The sequence below is a fragment of the Pygocentrus nattereri genome, chromosome 5 (genome assembly GCF_015220715.1).
Source record: "Pygocentrus nattereri isolate fPygNat1 chromosome 5, fPygNat1.pri, whole genome shotgun sequence".
In the NCBI taxonomy this organism is placed as follows: Eukaryota; Metazoa; Chordata; class Actinopteri; order Characiformes; family Serrasalmidae; genus Pygocentrus; species Pygocentrus nattereri.
The window spans coordinates 44,174,863-44,197,307 of record NC_051215.1 but is presented as its reverse complement, the minus strand read 5'-3'; the positions used below and the strand labels follow the sequence as shown (position 1 = coordinate 44,197,307).

At 41.8% G+C, this 22,445-nt stretch overlaps 2 protein-coding genes across 9 annotated transcripts in view; one reads left to right on the top strand and one right to left on the bottom strand.

The window, feature by feature from the left end:
• march5 (membrane-associated ring finger (C3HC4) 5) overlaps positions 1-8,271 on the bottom strand; it is a 34,057-nt gene extending 25,786 nt beyond the window's left edge. Inside the window, exon 1 of the mRNA XM_017696686.2 lies at positions 7,894-8,271. Within this exon, the coding sequence (XP_017552175.1) occupies positions 7,894-7,937 (44 nt within the window). The 5' untranslated portion in view covers positions 7,938-8,271. The remainder of the gene's footprint in view (positions 1-7,893) is intronic.
• Positions 8,272-8,394: 123 nt separating this feature from the next.
• The window catches only part of cpeb3 (cytoplasmic polyadenylation element binding protein 3), a 56,998-nt gene continuing 42,947 nt past the window's right edge, over positions 8,395-22,445 (top strand). For 2 of the 8 annotated variants that reach the window (XM_037538642.1, XM_017696678.2), the window contains exons 1-2: positions 11,011-12,583; positions 21,461-21,545. In XM_037538642.1, the coding sequence (XP_037394539.1) occupies positions 11,510-12,583; positions 21,461-21,545 (1,159 nt within the window). In that variant the 5' untranslated portion in view covers positions 11,011-11,509. Of the gene's footprint in view, positions 8,491-9,047; positions 9,168-11,010; positions 12,584-21,460; positions 21,615-22,445 lie in introns of those variants that run through there. The other 6 variants (XM_017696677.2, XM_017696676.2, XM_017696680.2 and 3 more) reach the window with 5 other exon arrangements.

Sequence of the window (22,445 nt, the reverse complement as noted above, 5' to 3'; positions counted from 1 at the left end):
AAACATCAAACATCTGCAAAAATGATCTTATCAAGTGCCGTCTCTGAATGCTGAAGTCATGCAGTAAATAAAATGGGAGGGCAGCCAAGAAAACACACCATAGTTGTATTTATGGATCAAGGAAAGGCTACCATGCAAAACGGATATACGATATTCAGTCATTTTAAATGTACTTATAAATTTACAATGCTCCTTATTTCTCTCTCTGATAAATAATGAAAGGTTTAAAGGTTTTTATATATATATATATATATATATATATATACACATATACATACACACACACACACACACACACACACACACACACACACATACATATATATATATATATATATATATATATATATATATATATATATATATATATATACACACACACACACACACACACACACACACACACACACACACACACACACACATATATATATATATATATATATATATATACACACACACACACACACACATATATATACACACACACACACACACACACACACACATCAAGGATCCTCTCTCACAATATAAGCACGAAGAATTTCAATCTGAAAATGAAAACAAGATTCCACTTCCTTGCCCCATCCCTCATCTCATTAAGGTCTAATGCCAGTGCTGCTGTGCTCAAAGTCAGAAATTGTGACTTTAATGACTGTGGGAACTTACTAAGCCTAAATCCCTTTCGGGATGTATAACAGTAAGACAGGGATAAGCGGCTAACCCTCAGGTTATTTTCACTCAAATTACAGTCTGAAAAAGATGATCTAGGATCAGCTTTGCAAAAATAATCCTAACTTTTACACATATCAACATGAGCCCAATATCCTAGCCTTTACCCACTTTAACAGAAGACAGTTCTGAGGTCAGCAGAAAAATAAAAATCTGTCTTCACTGTGGCTCAGTGTTGTGTGAAGGGCTGCAGAAAAGCCTCGACTGGGCATAAAAACCGGATCTGTGATAACAGAAGAACAATGAAGCAAGAAATGAAGACAAAATCAAACATCAATGTCCAAATACTAATACACCACACAATCTTTATGGCATGTGTCCATTCCTCGCAAATTCAGCTGAAATTTCGTTAAAGATACAGTATCAAAGCTAGGCATCTGGTTGGATCCTAATTTCAATGTGCTGCCAAAAGTGTGCCTACTCTACCTGCTCATCTAACAGGGTTTAATAGTGAGCTTGTCTGCGCTCTGCTTCACATCAGGTGTTAGAACATTGCTGTGAGTATCTGACTGCATTCAGCCGCAAGAGCATTAGTAAGGTCTGGTACTGATGCTGGATAATTAGTCTTGGATCACAAAAGCTACTCCAACCTATCGCGAAGGTACTGGATGGACTGCCTTCAATACAGAGAAAGCAGTTCCACTGTTTCACAGCCCAATGCTGGGGGGCTTTATACCCATCTAGCCGAAGCTTGGCATTGGACAGGGTGACTTTAGGCTCATGTGTAGCTGCTCCAGAGCGTCCCATTCTATGCTCTACTATGAAGACTAGACACACTGTACATGTGCACTGAAACACCACCCCCAGCAAAGGGTGCTCCTTAAAGTAGCTGAATTCAGTCATTAGAAGTGTTTGATTACTTTGGGACATACAGTGTATTTAGGTATTGTTTGCAGCTTAGTTCACCGTCTATAATTTTGTAGCATCACTATTTTTCACAAAGAAGCTACTTTGTAATAGTCTGTTTTAAAATGAAATGTGTTTTTCTGAATCAAACCTGTGTAGTATTTGATCTTTAAAATAAATTAAATAAAACAGTGAAAACCAAACCAAACCTTGACCCCACCATTTAAAACCGCATCTAAAATATGGATATAGTTAAATGCGTATTGTTACAGGTGTACAGTACAGTACATACAGCCATTTTCAGATCAGATGGTGGTGAGAAGCAAGAATCACACCCCCTAAAAAAGCTTTGCACTTGTGTGTGAGTGTAGTAGGGTGTTCCAACTGCATAACATGACTACTTTCTATTGTGATACTAAAGCTCACTACAATCAACACGGTTACTGAGCGAAGCAACCTCACTCCAGCATTCAACATTAAGGTCCCAGACCTCTTCATTACCATTAACATTTCAGTACCTGCAGGATATGACCCTAAGGGTCTATTAGATACTATCTGCAGGTTAGAAAAATGATCCTGCTCACTTTTCTCTTCACCTGACTGCAGCCAAGTTACACTACACAGGTATTAAGAAGCTACACCACTGAGGGGTCTGAGGAACCGATAACCCCTCTAGCTTAAGAGTCAGGCTCAATAGCCACTATAGTTTTACTTCCAGACCACTACAAGCTCCTCCTGGAGAGCCAAAGGACAGTTTACAATTAGTAAACAAAATGGAAAGTGCTTCCTAAGCCTCTCGCTTTCTCCCGGTGCGAGACCCCCCAGACAGACACTACAGTGACATTCAGGACTTTCCTGAAGCCTCCGCTGAACTTAACCTGACGACCTCAACCTTTCAAGCCAGTAATTATTCATCCATCTGTTTCATGTATTTTAATTAGTGCAGCTGTCTAAAAATTCATTTTACTTATTTGCTGGATAAGAAAATGTACTTAAATTTCTCAAAATGTTGCATCATGGGAGTACACAGTCTATAAAGGCTATCTATAAAACCACATACAGTACACACTCAGGAAACAACAGTTGGTCTACACCAACACTGATAAACCGCTACTACGCATCTTACAGTCACCTTGCAAAAGCTACAGAAGTCTATGATCTAGGTCTTAACAAAGGATTTAAATCTTCTCACAAAGGCTTCTTTCACTGAGACTGAGGCACATGACGGTGGGAACCTGAAGGATCTTCAATGCACAGGTGCTCCACAATGACCGACAACACAGGAGGACAAGATATTTCAGTTTCTTGTGGATTTAGAATTACTCAGTCCATCTGAAGTCCCATAAGCTCTCTTGAACTGCGGAAGAGCCACGGTTTTGATTTGTAACCATCAAATTCTAGGCAAATGCAGCACCTCCAAACAAAGCTCAACAGGGAACACATGTAAACACAAAGTTGCGTTACATTTCATTATATGTCCTACCTGTCAAACTAAATGTAAACCACGACTATTTTCAATATGAGCAGTAATTATTTTATGCTTCATGCTGAAATGTACTGCAAGACCGCAGTCTAATCCCTTTGGACACTTTTTGTGACATTATATTGTTTGAACTTCATAGCTCTTCAGTCATGGGGATACAACGTCTGATGATATCGATTCTAACAGATTCTAACACAACAAGTTTAAACAGGTTCTTTGCCTTATCATGTTTGAAATGCCTTGTGTGTTCTTGCTAATCATTACAAAACAGTAACAGTAACAAAACAATATTCCGGCAGACATTACCAAACACATGGCCTGTTTCATGGGGTGAAAAAATCTATCACAGTTTTGAAGTTAATAGTGGATTAAATAGTGTCATCTGCTCTTTATTGTGTTGGAATGCGTATCATGTATCAAATTGCTTATGTTAAATTGACTCTCTGAACAGATGGATGGCCAAACTGCCTCACATAATGCCTGTTTGCAACTAAGTCAAGACCAAAACCAATGTGCAAACAGGCCTTGTTAATAATGATGACCTTCTTAAGTGACTGTCCATTCCTATTAACTGCTCTCTGAACTTAAGCATGTCAATACTTTTAACTTGGAGAAACAGCCATGTTTTCCTAATCAGCCCAATCCCCAACACACACACACACGAATGTCACAAGACTCTTTATAGATCACATTTCACCTGCAAATGCTTAAAGCAAGGATGGATGTAATTGATCTAAACATACAGTTTGCAGGAAAAGCTAATATCTAATTTCCTTGAAACACACAATTTACATAACTTTACTAACATACTAACTTTAACCTTTATTAAAAATACTAAACTTTTAGTAACCTTAAATTAACAAACTAAAAACTGTATAATTGCTATGCTACCTTTGCAGTTTGCAGATATTTCACTTACTTTGCAGACACCTAACATTATAAATAAATAATTAAAAAATAAAATAAAATAAAATTATATATATATATATATATATATATATATATATATATATATAGCATTACAATTTAGTTACATGTGAGCTGTGCTAGCCATTCAATGAGAAAAAATATAAAGTACCACCCTGAAAATGAAAGAAAAAAAAAAATTAAGATTATTCCTGTCCACCCAGTTTAATCCACATGGAATCAATCTAATGAGAGACTCTGCATGACATGCAAACCCTCAGTAATACTGGTGTTCAAGTGCTTTGATTGTGTTCGGCTCCTCATTAGAACATTATGGAACTGTCTGGTTTCGGTGTTCTTGGTCAAGAACATGCTCCTGTTCAATATTATTTCTCACATCCTGGTTGTTGGCAAGCAACCAAATGTAACCTAGATTTTCAATGCCATACTGGTCACAGCATGACATTTCAAAGGACGAAAGGGTCAGTTTCAGTCCATGTTAGTCGAAGGGGGATATATCACAAAGCAGGATATTTCTCTCAATCAGCCGGATATGAAAAGCCAGAAGCAAACACTGTTTAGGACTTCAGCTCAAGTTAACCAGCCGAATAGGGAAATATTGCTTTGTGAAATACCCTTGGAAATATATCAGACACAGACTTGGAAGCTACAACAACAGAAGACATAATGTGACATGTAAGGTACCGTTTCATAAAATGTTGGAGGGGGAAGCGTATATGACATCTGTAAGTCTACCAAAATAGCTAATTGAGATGATGAAAAGGGGGCTGCGGTCTAATGCCATCAAAATGAGACTAAAATAAAGAGCTAAAAGAGGTTGGAAAAAAAGAAAAGGGAAGTCTGGCATTAAAGGTCAGGCAGGATTCAAGCCTGGCTCTCTCCTTTCTGAAAGTGAAAGACTGCATTGCAGAGGAAGGCAGCTGGGGGTGGCAGGCAGGCCTTGATAAGAGCTCTTCTCAGGTTTGTGGATGACGCTGATAGAGTCTGTCTCGCTGTAACCTCTCACTGGCTGCCTATAACACACAGCCACGCCGCTGTCGGCTTCTGCACGTGTGAAGATTTAAGCAATGCAGTTCCAGCAATACAGATATGATTGCACCCGGGCATGGAACAGCTGAGCTACAATATTAACTCTTTTGATGCCAAAAGCATGCAACAAGCAATATACACATGCAACTACAATGACAAACTGAGTTACTACTCATATTTAAGGCTGTCACTATCGACTACATTGGCAACAGAGTAAAGATTTCATGACAGCTGGGTAATCACTTCGTGCAAAGAGAGCAAACAACGATCAAAATGTATATAAACACATGCTGCACGTAAATGGGTTCTGTTTATTATTGAATTATCTTCTATTTATCTTTTAACCTGCCAATCAATCATGGCCAAATCATCAAGAATGCACATTTTAATCAAGTTCAATCAAGCAATGGTGACAGTCCTACTCATATATTCTCATAAGCACACTACACGACTACCCTGTGCTACAAAAGTTCATTATGCAACATGGTAAATAAATGACAGACACAAAGAGAATTTCATTTCTTTTACTGGCAATTATAATTAACCTAATCTTCCAAACACAGTTCCTTCAGACACGAATGTGAGAAAACACATATGCCCAGTGGCTCAAAAGGCAGACCCTAACTGAATTTGCATGTGTGTAATTAACAAATTAAACACTGTTACATTATCCTTCAACAAACCTGCCTGTTCACGCGTTCTGACCAGTCCCTGGTCCAGTTATCTGATTTGTTTTACAGCACAGGGACACAAGCATAGAGCTTCTGGCAAACACGACTCTCAGTGGAAAAAACATAGACAAGGTCAGAACACAGCAAGTGGCCGGCACCACAAGAGGACAAAAAAAAAAAAAAAAAGCACAACAAATCAATAACTCATTGCTGCAGCAGGAGTGTTTACTAAAAAGATTCCTAAATTTAGACAATTGAAGAAATAAATTGTGATCTACTGGATGCTTCTACAGCTCTAAGGTAACTGAACATAAATCTCCAACATTAAGACTTTTGGTGTTGTTCTAGACATTATTATGAATTAAAACTAAAATAACTACAATTTTAAAAAACATTTAAAGCTACAATTGTACAGCCTTTAGAGTCGCAATCAGCCGCACGTGTCCATGTCATGTGTGGGATTTCAAATCTACGAAACCTCCAGATGACCATATGACTAATGGCAAAGATACATTTCTTACACTGCTTCAGGCACTACTTAAACTCGATCTAAAACAAGAGCAACACGTCAAGATAACGCTCGTCAGGCTACATTTCAATGTCATTATGACAGTTTACAGGTGGGTGTGACCAATGAGTTTTTAGGTAACTACAAATGAATCATGAAGAAAGGCAATCACCTTTTAAATATGTGTAAAAGGGGTGCTGCCTAGGCCTCCAGTACCTTATAGTAGGGGTCTTTATCAAATTCAGGTGCCACTCAAGGATAAATTCTTAGATTCTTCCTCTGAGGGTTCTTGACAGGTGACCTTGCAACCTCAATGAATTAAGCTGCTTGCCTTTAACTACACATTCGAGCACAGCCAAGGTATCAGTAGGCCATGTCTGTGCTTTACAGGACCAACAATAACCATGTGGAGCTAGCGCACACCTTTCCCTGCTTGGTGGCCTTTTTCCCATGCTCTACAGAACTAGTGTCTGTGTGCTATAACACATTATAAACTACCCCTAAAATTATCTATAATTGGTCTGACCTACTAAAAATGCCAATTTTGAATTAAATCTATTTATCTATCTATATCTGTATATATCTATATACATCTATCTATCTATCTATCTATCTATCTATCTATTGTCGGAAGAAAATCTTGTATCCCCAAAATTCGAACTTTACAGGAGAAAGAAAAAACATACTGTAGTTTTAATGCAAGACAATGGAACCAGACGTCTTTCCAAGTCATTTGGGGCCGTTTCTCTTGCTCCATTCTTCATGAAATTTACACACAATGTAAAGGGCAACAGGTGCTTTGTAAACATGTCAAAACCTGAAAAATGACAAAAATGGAGATACGAGGTTTTCTTCCAACAGCAGCGATATATATATATATATATATATATATATATATATATATAAAGTTATGCAAGTTGCTTGAGTGAGGATCCATTCCCAAAGGCAAATCAAGATCTTCTCAAGTGATGGAATATGCAGATCCTAGATCTGCTGTCAGTACAATGTCAAACTTCTCTTTTTACGAGGACATTGCTTTCTGCTTATCTGATTTCACCTGAAATATGTCACTCATGTGTAAAGCCATTGTTTTCTGCCTGGACATCTTGCAGAGTCCAGCAAAGCATGCTGCCAGTGATGCTATCACAACAAGAGAACTGAACAACAGACCTGAGCCAGTCAGGATGAACAGGGAGCACAACACTCATGTGTCACCCACAAAAACGAACACAGGCTGCCACCATGCTGGAAGATTCAATCCCAGCGTAAACATGCCAGTCATGTCATGTCAGGCAAGAAAGAGGGAACATGACCACAAGCCCTACCTGCATTAAGAAGCGCAAGGTTTTGTGTAGGTTCTGTACAATACCAGCTGAAATACCATTACAGGTTACGTGAGTAAACCTTCTTTAAACGGACCCACTTGCCCCTATATGTATCTATATGTTGGCACATTTAACAACAGAAATTAAAAACATATGAAGCGGTCATATCGTACCAGGACTTGTGCACAGTTTGTGATAGCATTTCAGTTTGAAGAACATGTAAAAAGTGGTCTGCGTTAGCAAACCTTACACACTTAACTCACAGGCAAACTGCAGGCTAGCCAGCCAGTTAGCCAGTTAGCTAACATTAGGTTAGCCAAGTTAGCGAGATGAAATGTCTAGCTGGTTCACAATCAACATTAATTCACCTACCTGTCTAAAATCTGTTGCATTACAACGGCACTCTCGTCTGTCATGTCGCCTTGTGTGCTCAGGCGTCCAAATGCTCAACTGAATCGCTGGATGTTTAAAAACGTTACCGTTAGCTAAACAAACGCTACACAGCAGCCGGAGCTAGAAAGGCCTTAGCGAGGACGAGAAGACACCGAAACAAACCCTCGCTGCACAGCTAGCCAGCTACATCCACGGTATACACTAACCTTGTCACACTACAAATATGCCCTACTCATTAAACTTCTGTTACACATAACTAAAACTTTATTCGTTATTAATAGTTTCGTGTCGTGACCGCTTGACTCCATTTACTGCTCTTTGACTGAGAGGCAACGCGGAGACGCGCACTGCGTCACCCACCACAATAAAAACGACGCACGTGGCACAAAGTATTCTGGGACATGTAGTCTCGGTTCTCATTACTCTCCTTCATATAAGCTAGGCTAGCCAAAATAATATCAAATTTATGCTCTAACTCCAGCAGGCGGTTCCAGCCGAGAGACCCTAAGCCTCCTTTGGAAACACGGGAAAATAAAATGAAGATACACATATGGCTGCAAAACACTTCGTATTGCGGTAAGACATTTAACATCTTTTAAGGCTTAGAGAGTGAAAAAAAAAACATAAGTACTTGGTGATTTGTAAGGAGACCGGCGTCTGTGCAAAGCGTGAACTAATCGATACTTATAAAAAATAAAAAAAAATGAATGAGTCACTGTTGAGTTTTATTTCCATAGCTTTCGCCAGTGGCGACTTTTTCAACTTTGGCACGTTTATTTTGGGTCCGATTGGTTGTCTGCAATGTGTTCTTTTTTCTCTTTTTGAGCTTCTGTCATCGTAATCAAATGATGGGCAGTAGGCAAACAGCATATGTACGATGGCAGGTTCATATTGACATGACATGGCGTGTCGTCACACTGTTTTAGAGTGTCACAGTGTCCTCTGTTATGATGCGGTCCTATTTCTACGGCGTTGATATTGAGCTTTAAGCGTCTTTCAGAACGAGTCGTTTATTTTATCCTCTAAAAACTACCCGGTTCCTGTCTCGGCTGGAAGTTGCGCGTAAAAAAAACTACATTTCCCTTAAGCCTCCGCTACATCATCCATGCGCCGCAGTCAATCAGCTGTTGAGGCAACTGCTGACTCTTACCTCGGTTATAGAAGGGGAGCTCATTTGTCATATCAATTCCGAGACGAAGCAAACTGAAAAAAAAAGCTTTTATTTACAGAATCCCAAAAAGGTGAACGATAAGGTAAAGTAGTCTCCGGCAGTATAAACGTGCATGTTGTGGTATACGTGTTGTGATTTTGCTGGGCTATATCGGTGCAGTGGAGGATTAGTGTGTGTGTGGGGAGGGGGTGCATGATTTTTCCCCCTCTTCCCATAGCCCCCACATATGTGTGTGTGTTTTAGGCAAAATATCGTGATGTAGAAGCTTTGACGCATAGGCCCATGTACTTTTAAGGGACAGAGAGTGTGTGGGTCTGTGTGGCTTGCTTTGACAGATTGCCCCTCTGTATTGATCACTTTGTTGACCTTGAATAAGCAGCTCTTATACAGCAGTGTGTAAAATACGAGGATGAACTGCGACTGAATGCTCTGTAGACGTCTTGTGTGTGTTTTTTTTTTAACCCTGACATAAATCGTTTCGTGCGCCTTAGATATGTGCTAGGCTATATTAAGCACGATGAGCTTGCAGGGAGTGTTCACTCAGCTGCAGCCTGCATCTCTCAGGCTATTTAAGCTAAAATTGTCGCATAGCGGCTTTGGCCTGAGCTTTTCTACAGACGGAGACTTTTCCCTTTTATTTCAGTCGTTGTTCAGAGTACTGCGTCGACGAGAATCACACACGAGTCTAATCTACAGACCCGCAGATATTTTTAGATACTTCGTGTTTGTGTTTGACAACCTTTTGCTGCAGTGGCGTTTGAGATTAATTTCAAGGGCAGTTCCACCAATTTTTTCAAAATTTCAGACTCGTTCCCTCCCTGATATGTAATCAGTCATTCAGAGTGCTTTGACGTGAAGTGGCTCATTGCAGAGCAACTTACAGACCAGACAAGTACAGGGGATAGGAACCAGGGGTCACCATGTCTCCAGACATAGCCATTCAATTCACTCTCCAAAACGGCCAGTGACCATACGTGTGTCATCTGAGTTTTTATATGAAGTGTTGATGATGATGATGATGATGATGATGATGATAAATGTTTTCTTGGGGGACTATTTTGCCTTACAGCGTACCCCTCTGCCATGAATCGGTTCAAATAAATTGACTAAACCCGTTTTAAGCCAAACCTTCATCGCAAAGCTGTCATAAAAACATAGCAGCATCTAACCATTTCATGTAATAACTTTCTGTGCAGGAGCTATTAGAGGCATTGAACACTTCAGACATCTGGTTCCCATCACCACCACTGCAAACAATTCTGACCCTGTAAATTTCTCTAGATTTCGCATCAAACCACTCTGAGTGACGTTGTTCATATCATATTCACGTGAAGTTCACCTTTTAAAGCTGCCTTCATCTGACCATAATAATAATGACACTAATGAAACGAGCAGTATGCCCTACGGACACATTACTAGCCGTAAGCATATTTCAGCAACTTCAGCCTTCAAATTGAAGGGGCATCATGAAATGTACTGCTGCCAGGTCTAAATCCATCCATCCATCCATCCATTTTCCAAGTCGCTTCTCCGTCAGGGTCGCGGGGGGGGGAGCCCATCCCAGCAGTCATCGGGCGGAAGGCAGGATACACCCTGGACAGGACACCAGTCCATGGCAGGGCAAGGTCTAAAATCCACTACGGATAATTAAGCAGAAATGACACCTCGTGGTGATATTCAACAGATGTGAACTGCTAATACAGGTAACCTAGTTATGTGTTCTTTTGCTAAAATGTCAAAACCCAAATGCAGTAAGCTTTGATAGCCTTTGATAAGGAAGGGCAGACAATCGTTAACAATGTGAAATGCAGCAAAAGTAGAATGGAGAAGTTCTTCAGTGCAGTGTGGCTGAGGTGACGTCAGCTGGTTTATCAGTGAAACTGGAGGTAGGTTATTTCACAAAGCACAGTTTCTCAGCAGAGCAGGACAAATTAGGCCCAATTTGGGTCATCCAGTCGGAACTCCTGTTAGCTCGTCTCCTATTGGACAGGCTGGGCTTTGGGCTCAAGTTGTCCGGTCAGCTGAGAAGTCCTGCTCTGTGAACTGCTGTGTAATAAGAGGGAGAACGGGACCACGCTGGAAAACGCGTTTCATTCAACGGCGAGGGCAGAAAGGCTCTGTTAACCTTGTGGAAGGACGCGACTGTATTTATTGACGTATGCAAATGAAGTTAGGGGTGGTCTTATAGGGAGGAGAAAGAAAAAAAAAAAACAGGAACAAGAATCAGTTTCACATTGCAGAGCTGGAGTTCCGGTGAGGGGGAAAGAGACGTGGCGAAAAAGCTGGTGAATATCGGGGCTTGTCTGAAGTTTTTCCTCCTTTATTGGCGTTTTTTGGAGGTAAATGTGTGTTTCAGAAGAAACGGGGACGGTCTAAGAGGATACAGGCTGCGGTTTGCGCAATAACGGTGACACTTAGAGCTAAATGGGCGATTCCGGCTCGGCTCTGCTCGGCAGTAACAGCACCAGCAGCTCCAGCAATAATAACAATCATTTCTCTTTCTCGACGTTTCCTTCGTCCAAACGCGGTCACAGCCCGACGAATGTGGTGTACGATATCCTCAATAACAACTCGTCTCTCTTCTTACCCCTTCCAGCTCGGCAAACCATGCAGGATGATTTACTGATGGACAAAAGCAAAGCCCAGGCTCACCAGCAGCAGCAAGACCCAGCGAGCATCGATCCACCCTCCACACCGACCCCCTCGTCGGAGCCGGCGGTCTCGGAGGACAGCCCGTCAGGCCAAGCCCCTTCGAGGCCGAGCGGCAAGGAGAAGACCCCCATGGAGTCGCCACTCCTGCCCGGCTTGAGCTTCCACCAGCCGCCGCCGCCGCCGCAGGAGACCGGGGGCACCTCGCTGTCTCCTTCGTTCGGCAGCACCTGGTCTTCTCCGACCACGAACGCCATGGACGATAGCTTTTTCCAAGGGATCCCCTCGGTGAACGGCACCATGCTTTTCCAGAACTTTCCGCACCACGTCAACCCGGTTTTCGGAGGCAGCTTTTCGCCTCAGATCGGCCTGGCGCAGTCTCAGCACCAACAGCAGCCCCAGCCGCCGCCGCCGCAGCAGCAGCCCCAGTCCCAGTCCCAACAGAGGAGGTCCCCCGTCAGCCCCAACCAAGCTGCTTTCCCCCAGAGGACCGCGTACGCTCACCAGGCCGTCGTGAACAGCAAGGTTTCCCCTGCCTCGTCCTCCTCCTCCTCGTCAGCTTGGAATAACCACCAGAACGCGGTGTGGAGCTCAGGCTCGAGTCCGTGGAGCGGGCTGCAGGCGGCCAGGGACCCGCGCAGAGCAGTGGGGGTCGGGGTGGGAGTCGGGGTAGGGGTCGGAGTCGGGGTCCCTTCTCCCCTCAACCCAATCTCCCCGATGAAAAAGCCCTATCCCAGCAACGTTATTGCGCCGCCGAAATTCCCAAGAGCTGGTCCCCTTAACCCAAAGCCCTGGATGGAGGACAACGCCTTTAGAACAGACAACAGCAACAACATGTTACCTTTTCAGGTCAGAGTTTCACTTTATCACAGCTGCTTATTATTATTACTGTTAGTATTAGTGTTGGATTTTCTTGTTCATATATTATGACAGGTCGGTTAGATCGACTTATGTCACGGTTGAGACTGAGGCTGGGCGCTTTATCCCATGTCATGCATGGGTCCTCGATCAGCCACTGTTCGGAGAAGACGGCCGGTGTTCAGGGTTAATGCGAGTTGAGATACACGCAGGACTGCATTTTCGGCTTTGCTCCATAGGTTTTCATCCCCACGAGGCTTCACAGTCTGTACCGTGTCGTGTTTTTTCATGTGCCACGTTTTTTATTTAGCTACTACAAACAAGAGAGCGAGTGTTTAGCCTGCGTGTCGCCTGTTGATCATAATTCTCGATAAGGAAAGGACCCTTAATGTGGTAGAAGTGACCTTCAGATGTGTCTCTGAGACGACTGCAACACTTTACAGCTAAACCGATGTCTTTAGCTTTATGCGCGTGTGTAAGCTTCAGACATCTGAAGTCCAGTCAAAGCGCTGTGGCCTGTCCAGGGTCGTGTTTACGGAAACGAGCTGGCTCAGAAAGACGCCGCTGTCCGGTCAGTACGTGGACTTTTTAAACATAACTTTGGATGTAAACCACAAAAATAGTATGTTTAGACATGCTGTGTCGCTTTTCGTGGACTCTTACTACCTTTTCTTTGCATTTGTAGCGGTTTGCTGGGGAGAAACAGCCTCTCCGGCGTTTGTGGGGTGGACGGTTAGTTTCTCCTGCTCGTCGGTGCCAGCTCACTCAGGAGGCGTTTAAAGAGGACGCCACTCGAATCTGATTGGTCGACTTTGTTTAAAGGGAACATCACGCCAATATGATTGGGTGACGGCCTTTAAAGGGGCCAACGCTTAATCGCGATTGGCTCTCTGTGAGCAGGGCGGAGCTTACATGTGCCTCTTGTTTTCTTTCTCATGCTGTCATGAAGAGAGACGGCGAAGGCTTGATCTGAAGGCTCCAGTGTGTCCCAATGCACTTATGCTTTCTGAGTTTATGGTTCATTAAATATTATTTTTCAATTAGTAAAACGGCGAGAGAATGTTTGAAGGTCACATATTAGGAATGTGCACCGTGTGCGTGTACTGATACCCCTGTCAAGTTATATCCAATGGATATTTATCCAGTGGATATTTATTTCACATATACTCCAGTGGGTCTTTTAGATTTTGAGTATTTTGACAGTTTTTCTCATCATTGATTATTATTCACAGACTTATTTTGTTGTGTAATTAATGAGCTGTGTTGGCTGTGAATTTTACCTTATCTAAGTGACTTGCTTTCAGATCGCGTATAGCTGGATATGTCTCTGGTGAATAGATGGGACCTATTTTAACTGCGCTTTCACACCCGTGGAAAAGGTTACCACTGCAGCAGATAGAAAAGCGATGAGTCATGCAAGCTGTGATCCTCTGAGCGACAGGTTCTGCCTCATGTCTTGCTTTTTTCACCTGCTGTATTGTGATGTGGGGTTAGGTCGTTTTGAGCATAAGCTGAACCAAGATTATTGGAGTTGCACCGTGAAGGACAAGATAAGTTTGATGATATGAAACTATTTAAGGCACAAAAGACACTTGTTTTGTGCATTCAGTACAATAACACTAGAGCTGAAAAAGGAACAGCGCACAGCAAAACGCTAGACTGAAGATCGCAAGATGATAGAATTTTCATCCAGAAGTAAACACTTACTTTAAAACCAAAAAATGTTCATTTAAAAGGGCCAAAGAAATGTGGGAAGTGTCTAAATATGAACCCACCACAGTTTCACACTTCCACACTTCCACAAATGCTGAATGATTTCTGAGGCTGCTTTCCAGCTCTAACACCTTTATGATCATCTACTTAAGCAAACAGAAGATTTTATGTTTTCAAGCCATTCTTTATCATTTTTTTATCATATGTAGCTGATCTCATTAGGAGTGATTGTATTACATTTAACAAATATATACAATAGCGGTGGATAGTATGACTTTTATTGTTTTTATGATGAGATATATCACGGTACACTTAGCTGAGCATATCGTGGATATCATCTGTACTTAAAGAAAACTGACTAACTACGTTTCATTACAAAGTGCTCTCTCTCTCTCTCGCTCTCTCTCTCGCTCTCTCTCTCTCTCTCTCTCGCTCTCTCTCTCGCTCTCTCTCTCGCTCTCTCTCGCTCTCTCTCGCTCTCTCTCGCTCTCTCTCGCTCTCTCTTGCTCTCTCTCGCTCTCTCTCGCTCTCGCTCTCTCTCTCTCTCTCTTATTCTCGCTCTCTCTCGCTCTCTCTCTCTCTTATTCTCGCGCTCTCTCTCTCTCTCTCTCTCTCTCTCTCTCTCTCTCTCTCTCTCTCTCTCTCTCTCTCTCTCTCTCTCTCTCTCTCTCTCTCTCATTCTCTCTCTCTTATTCTCGCTCGCTCGCTCTCTCTCTCTCTCTCTCTCTCTCTCTCTCTCTCTCTCTCTCTTATTCTCTCTCTCTCTCTCTTATTCTCTCTCTCTCTCTCTCTTATTCTCTCTCTCTCTCTTATTCTCTCTCTCTCTCTCTCTCTCTCTCTCTCTCTCTCTCTAGCTCTCTAACTCTCTGTCTCTCTCTTTAACTCTAACTCACTCCTTCTTTCTTTATCTATCCCTCTTCTGTCTTCTTTCTTTCAAAATGTATCATAACCATCACTTCAGTTTGGACAGTACGGTCTTCTCTGTTCTTTGTTTTGTAGCCATTCCTAGATTGTTATCAAAGAGCACAAGGATTAAGGGCCCACATTCTCAGTACAGAACACTCTGTTGAGGTGAAACAGGGCAAAGATAAGGGCAGCCACAGCGGCCAAGACCGGGCCTTTTTCTCCTGCTGTTGGCCTAGTGTGTCAGTGAAATGTGGTCATCTAGCATTCAGTAGAATGAGCCAGTGAATGGCAGTAAAGCCCCCCATCATGAAGATATGTGCATGTGCAGTAGCCAGAACAAGCTGAAAACTCGTTTTTGTCCATTATTTGAGTCACATGCTACAAACTATTTATGCTGTTTTTCTCTGATTTTTACCAGTGATATCAAATATGCGTTTGAAACACTAACACTAGCCTTGTAGTTTTTGTTCTATAGGACTCTCCCTCTTTAAATAGGAGTCTCATCTTATATAACTAGAAATAACTGCCCGGCGGCGTTGCCAAGATGGCTATCAAGTGGACAGAATTTCCTAAGTAGACTTTGATAGGAACCAGTTTGTTTGTGAGAAAAGAAGTTTGCTTTTTACTCTGTTCCGTTTGTTTATTTCCTTTTTTGCTTTATTTTTATTCGGTTCTGTTTGTGACAGAATACACTGCTTACTGTTGCTCATGCATATCACATTTAAAGGGACTTCACTGCATTATTTCCAGAGAGTTTTAAAAATATTCTGCATATATAAATGTTTAAGATGTAAACGGTGTCATTCTGAGTGGTTTGCTGTGAAGTGCTTCATTCTACAGAAGCTTACTGAGTCATAATTATTCACAGTGGTGTTGAAAAGGTGTCAATAGTTTTATTGCCTCTTAAAATCTCCCTCACTGGAAGTTATTACGTGGTTATCTATACATTGATGCCTGAGACGTTGTTTTAGGATAGTTTTTAGCCTAAATCTAAGCCTTTTTTTATTCCATTAATGACAGGGAAAAGTAAGGGTAAAGTAAAATGGGTCCCAAAGAAGACCTTTTCACTTTTAACACTATTTTACCATCATCCATTGAGTCTGTAAGCTTCTCTGATCATTTTACATCAGACCACCCTGCATGTCTTTGTTTACATCTCAGCAATTAACAGGCAGTTTGAAAAAAAAAAAATCTGAGGAAATACCCATGAAACTTTAGCATTTTATTTTTGACCAAAAAGGAACCTAAAAAGAGAAGAATAGCACTGAAGGAACTTCATTTACTATGCTGATAGCTGCTTGATCTACTAAGAAATTCCACTGAATTTCTGCAGAGAACTATAGGGAACAACACTTCTTACTTCAACATAGTTTAGACAACTACTGCATTTATTATTCTATGACTAGAGTGAAGAAACACTGGCTTAGACAGATATGTCTTTGAATGCTTTGCATAGTGTCCAATGAATCTAAGTGAGCGCGTGGGGAATAACGTTGTACAAGGATTGCTCAGGACACCCAGTCACCCCCTCTCCTCCACTCATACTGGAATTTTGCATTCTGGTGCTTGTCTGATCTTCCGCAGTCAAACGAGGCAGGATGGCTATGTAAATGAACTGGAACTACCAGCGGTCCCTTCTCTGGTTTGAGATGCAAATTCTCAAGATGTTTGAATACTTTGGTTATATGTGAATTTCAGCTGCTCTTGATGCCCCCCCCCACCGCGGTTTGAAGTTCATGTTCATCACCAAGCTGCCAAATTCACATGGGTCATTCTACTATGCCTTGGGTGGAGTTTTACCTTTTTGTATGAACGTTATCAACTTGGAATTCCCGTTTAGAAATCGGTTTAAAAAAATATTTAAGGCCTCTCCAGCTGTCGCAGGGCAAGAGAGGAGAGGGCGAGCACTTAAAAGTCATAACCAGAGGAGTTGGTTATGTCCAGCGTGTGTTTATACGACTAGAGAGAGCGTATGTGTGTGGGCACGAGGCTGAAGTGGGAAGCTCAGCGTTTTGAGTGTTCATGATTAGTACAAAGTGGGCAGATTTTTATCTGGGCCCAGAGAGGGGAAATAACACTTTTTGAATGGCTCAGCCAGTTGCATGACAATAGCTCTGGTGGTGAACAAACAGTGTGCCTTTTCTGTGTTGCTGGGCAGAGAGAGGCCTCTGCCAAATCTCTCTCTTACTCACACATCTTCTCGTGGTCAATAATGTTTGAAATGTTTGTGCTCATTTGCAAACCTGTTGCCCTACAGTTCTCATTTGTGGTTCCTCTGTACTTTCAGTTAAGTTATTCTGGGCACAGTTAATATCTGATCGACTGCATAAGGACTGGTTTGTCATCTGTGAGTAAATTGGCTCATTGCGCTTTTATGATATGTGATATCCTACTAGTTTTTGCACTAGTTAGTAGTTTGTAACCACCACACAGTGCCACCATTTAAAAAAAAAAAAAAAAAAGACCAAAAACAAACCCACTGTGAAAGGCTTTGAGTACTGTCAAGTCCCAGTCGTTTTATTCTGGCAGATGGTGCAGAGAGACGGTCCAAGTCTTTCCTAAAGCAGGCTGAAATGTTAGCATTTCTGCCTGAGCAGGGAATTGAACCCTGTCCTCTTGTAGGACTTCAGCATTACTCGTTGTGCTATTCACCTGCTTGGTAAATGAGCTGTAACTCTCTTTAAGAGGTTCACTCATACAATAATCTACATTTGTTTTTAACTAGATTAAATTTTTTTTACTGTTGAACAAATGATAATCAATTATTACTGCTGACGGTATGTTTTTAGAAATAACTACATTATAAGTAAGATTAATGTTCTAGAAAGATATAAGGGAATCTCCAAAGGAGATGAACAACTACTACTACTGTGGTAGCTTGTGGTGACCCACTAGCTCTTTTCCTGGAAAAGGGCCTCATGTAAACAAATCTTGAACATTGATCGAGTAAAACATAATTGATATACATGTTGATCACAAATGCACTGGGTCAGTCTGAGGGCAGGGGTTTTATTGATTTCCAAATAAAATGAAACAAGTGCAGTTTAAAGGAGTAATTTTTTAAGATTGCTACTTTAAAACGTTCCAAAATAAACTAGAATTATCAGATAAGAAATAAGTTTTGATGTTACGTTAAAGATGTCTGGGTATCATGGTGCAGAAATAGCTACTGAAGTTAGCATGCTAACTGGCTAGCTCCGGCCCATCTTGTTTCGTAATATTTCTTTGTACTTCAAGAGGCGAAAGTGAGTCACATAGCGAGTCTGTTGTCAGTCCAACATGAGAACATTAAGTCGGGCACCTGCTCCTAGCAAGAAACCATGTTCAACAGCAAAGAAAATTCTATTCATTATTGTCGTTATAAATATCGCTGCTGTTGGAACAAAACTTGTATCGGGGGAAAAAAAACCCTGTCGTTTCTCTGTTTTTGGCGTAATTTAAGTATACATTATATTGTCAGAAGTTTTCACTCACCCATCCAAATAATTAAAATCAGGTGTTCCAATCGCTTCCATGGCCACAGGTGTATAAAACCAAGCCCCTAGGCCTGCAGACTGCTTTTACGAACATTAGTCAAAGAATGGGTCGCTCTCAGGAGCTCAGTGAATTCCAGCGTGGTACCAAGATAGGATGCCACCTGTGCAACAAGTCCAGTCATGAAATTTCCTCGCTCCTAAATATTCTACAGTCAACTGGTGGTATTATAACAAAGTGGAAGCAATTAGGAAAGACAGTAAATCAGCCACGTAGTGGTAGACCATGTAAAAGGACAGAGCGGGGTCAGCGGATGCTGAGGGGCATAGTGCACAGAGGTCACCAACTTTCTGCAGTGTCAATCACTACAGATTTTCAAATTTCATGTGGCCTTCAGATTAGCTCAAGAACAGCATAGAAAGCTTCATGGAATGGGTTTCCATGCCTGAGCAGCTGCGTCCAAGCCTTACACCACCAAGTGCAATGCAAAGCGTGGAATGCAGTGGTGTAAAGTGCCGCCACTGGACTCTAGAGCAGTGGAGATGTGTTCTCTGGAGTGATGAATCACGCAATCCGATGGACGGGTCTGAGTTTGGTGGTTGCCAGGAGACGGTACTTGTCTGACTGCATTGTGCCAAGTGTAAAGTTGGGTGGAGGGGGGATTATGGTGTGGGGTTGTTTTTCAGGGGTTGGGCTCGGCCCCTTAGTTCCAGTAATAGGAACTCTTAATGCTTCAGCACCAAGAGAATTTTGACAGTTTCATGCTCCCAACTTTGTGGGAACAGTTTGGGGATGACCCCTTCCTGTTCCAACATGACTGGATGACCGAGTTTGATGTAGAAGACCTTGACTGGCCTCCATCGAGTCCTGACCTCAACTCAACAGAACACCTTTGGGATGAATTGGAGAGGAGACTGTGAGCCAGGCCTTCTCATTCAACATCAGTGTCTTCAAAAATGCACTTCTGGAAGAATGGTCGAAAATTGCCATAAACACTTTCATAAACCTTGCGTGTGAAGGCAGACGAGCGAATGCTTTTGGATATATAGGGTACCTGTTGGCCTTTACATTGTGTGTAAATTTCATGATGAGTGGACCAAAAGAAAACAACAATAAATAGATAATACAGTAAATAAGCAATAGACAATAAATACAAAATGAATTAGAGGCACAGCACTGTACCGGTGCATAGTAGTGATTTAGAAGCAAAACGAGTTAAAACTGGCATTGCTTTCCTCTGCTGGAGACAGATCTTAGCGAGTAAAGGGATGAAGTTTGATGCTTAACTCTCACTGGTAAGTAAACAGGGGGAAGAGTGAAGAGAGAGGAGGAGGGACTTGGGAAGTGGGAATTCAACAGGTTGCGTCATCTTGCACATTGCTCCTTTAACAAGTTGAAATCCAATCATCCGCTTCTTGTTGTTAACAGGTTTTCAACAATTAGTCAGACTGTTTTATGATCTATGCAGGTGTTCAACGTTCTAGACCTATTGATGATGCACATGATGAAGTTGTTATATTGCCCACTCCTACACTACATTGCTTCTGAACACTGATGTAAACCAGACAAACTAGGCATTCCTTTAGCACAGGGGTGTCCAGTCTTATCCAAATAGGGCCGGTACGGCTGCAGATTTTCATTCCAAACAAGCCAGAGCACACCTGATTCTACTTGTTTAATCAGTTGGTCTCCATCTTCAACAGCTGTTCATATTTGCTCCTGCTTTGTTGGAATGAAAACCCGCAGCCACACCAACCCTTTGCATACAAGAATGGGCAGTCCTGCTTTCGCACGATTGATTAAATGGATGCATCATGGCCATCTAGATCACGTAGAGTATAACACTGCGCTGAATCTTTAGTGTTTAAATTACTGTATAGTTTGCTGTAAATTGCCAGCACGAAGACCTGTATTAACTCTATTATTTCATCCTAGCATTGCCTTGTGTGGGAGATCTAAAGTGTAGGTAACTTGTTAAAGCGGAGACATTGCTCTGAGAGAATACCTCTCTGGATGTGTCTGACGAGCAGCTTATACTTTTTGCCTCATGTTTTTGTTCATTGCTTTCTCCTCTAAATTTTGCAGCTTCTGGTTGTAATGTGAGTTTTTTTTGTTATGTAAATGTTCCAGCCTTTGGCATTAGTAGCTACTGTTATGGCCCTTGGCAGTTGCTGCTCTGGTGATTCTACTTGAGAACAACAGTGGGCTCTTTTATCTTCATAGACAAGTTATGACCAGTCACCTCTGTCACATATTTCCTTGAAGCCGTGTTTGTTTTTCGTGCGTTTGACTTTTTTAAATGTCACCAGCGTTGCTGGTTCTGACAGCTGAACGGTTGCTCTTGCTTCTGTATAGTTAGAGACTGAATTGCAATGCTCTGATGTCACTTCCTCTTCATGTCCCCACTTGTGAATGCAGATGTTCCTAGCAGATCTGGGCCCATGTTCTTCAGACCTCTCAGAGTATGGGTGCTGATCTAGGATCTGTTCCTGTTAGTAAGGGCATTATAAATGAAACAGGAGTCTGATCCTACATCTTGGAGAACCGTGGTGAATACAGTCTCGTGTGCACCAAGCATCTTGCCGTGCCCTTGATTTTGTATTTCTTCTAATACGACTGGTTCTCTTTAAGCAAAAGAGGGCCAAAAAGTAGGCTGGAGTGGACCAATGAAATCGTCTCAGGAGTATATGAAAGTGAAGAGGGTGGTGTTGTAGTGTTTACTCTCTGTTTACTCTCTGAAGTCTAACCCTTTTCATCTGTTTTTCTGTCTTTCAGGACCGGAATCGGCCCTTTGATCCATTTAGCTTGCAAACTTTGGAGAATTCCTTAATGGATATGATAAGGACTGACCATGACAAAGGTAAACAACACCCTGTCGGGGGGCCACCAATGACTATCGCTGATATTGTATGGAGGAATCATTTTGCAGGTTAGGAATATTCATACATCCATGCTTATTTGTTTTTTTTTGGCTTCATTCAAATCATTTCTGATTGACATTTTTTCATTTCACTTTACGTTGCCTTTTTTACCAACATGGTATGACTTTCTCTTCCTCAAATCATTGTGAATGACCACTGCCTTACCTGCAAAATCTGTCATATTGATAGCTATGTATCATGTGTATGTGTGTGTGTCCATCTGTCCCACGTGGCTTTCTGAGGCTCTCAGTCAGTCAATAATTTGACCCAGTTTTCATGACCCCCATTTGTTTTGCTTCTGTCTCTGCAAAGAACAAAATGGTCTTTGTTTGGGTGTGGTGGATGAGTGTGAGCTGATTGGTGTTCTTTTGACGGTAGGGCGATGCATGCAGATGAAAAATCTAGTCTGCCTGCATCTGTTCAAATATCAAGCCAGTCTTTTAGGGCTAGGTTGTATAGCTCATTAATGATTATCGCAGTATTGGCCTTTGATAAGGCAGCGATTATGCAAATTAGTCTCTGAGCTGTAGTGAAGGGTTTTTAAACTTTGTTCCGAAAACATCTTGACCAATTGCGGATCCAGATTGTATTTCTGTGGATGTTTTGATGAGTCAAGGAATTTATGTGATTAATTCAAAGCCAATTATTTTGGTCAAATGAATGCAGTCCAAATATGTTATACTTTTAATACACTAGTGCTTTATGTTGCAAAGCATATTGCATTTGTATGACTGTATGACAAAGTTTATCATTGTTGGGATAAATGAAGTCACATTATGTCGCAATATGCTTTGCTCAGCATATTGTTGATACCGTCTTATAGGGTTAGGGTTAGGGTT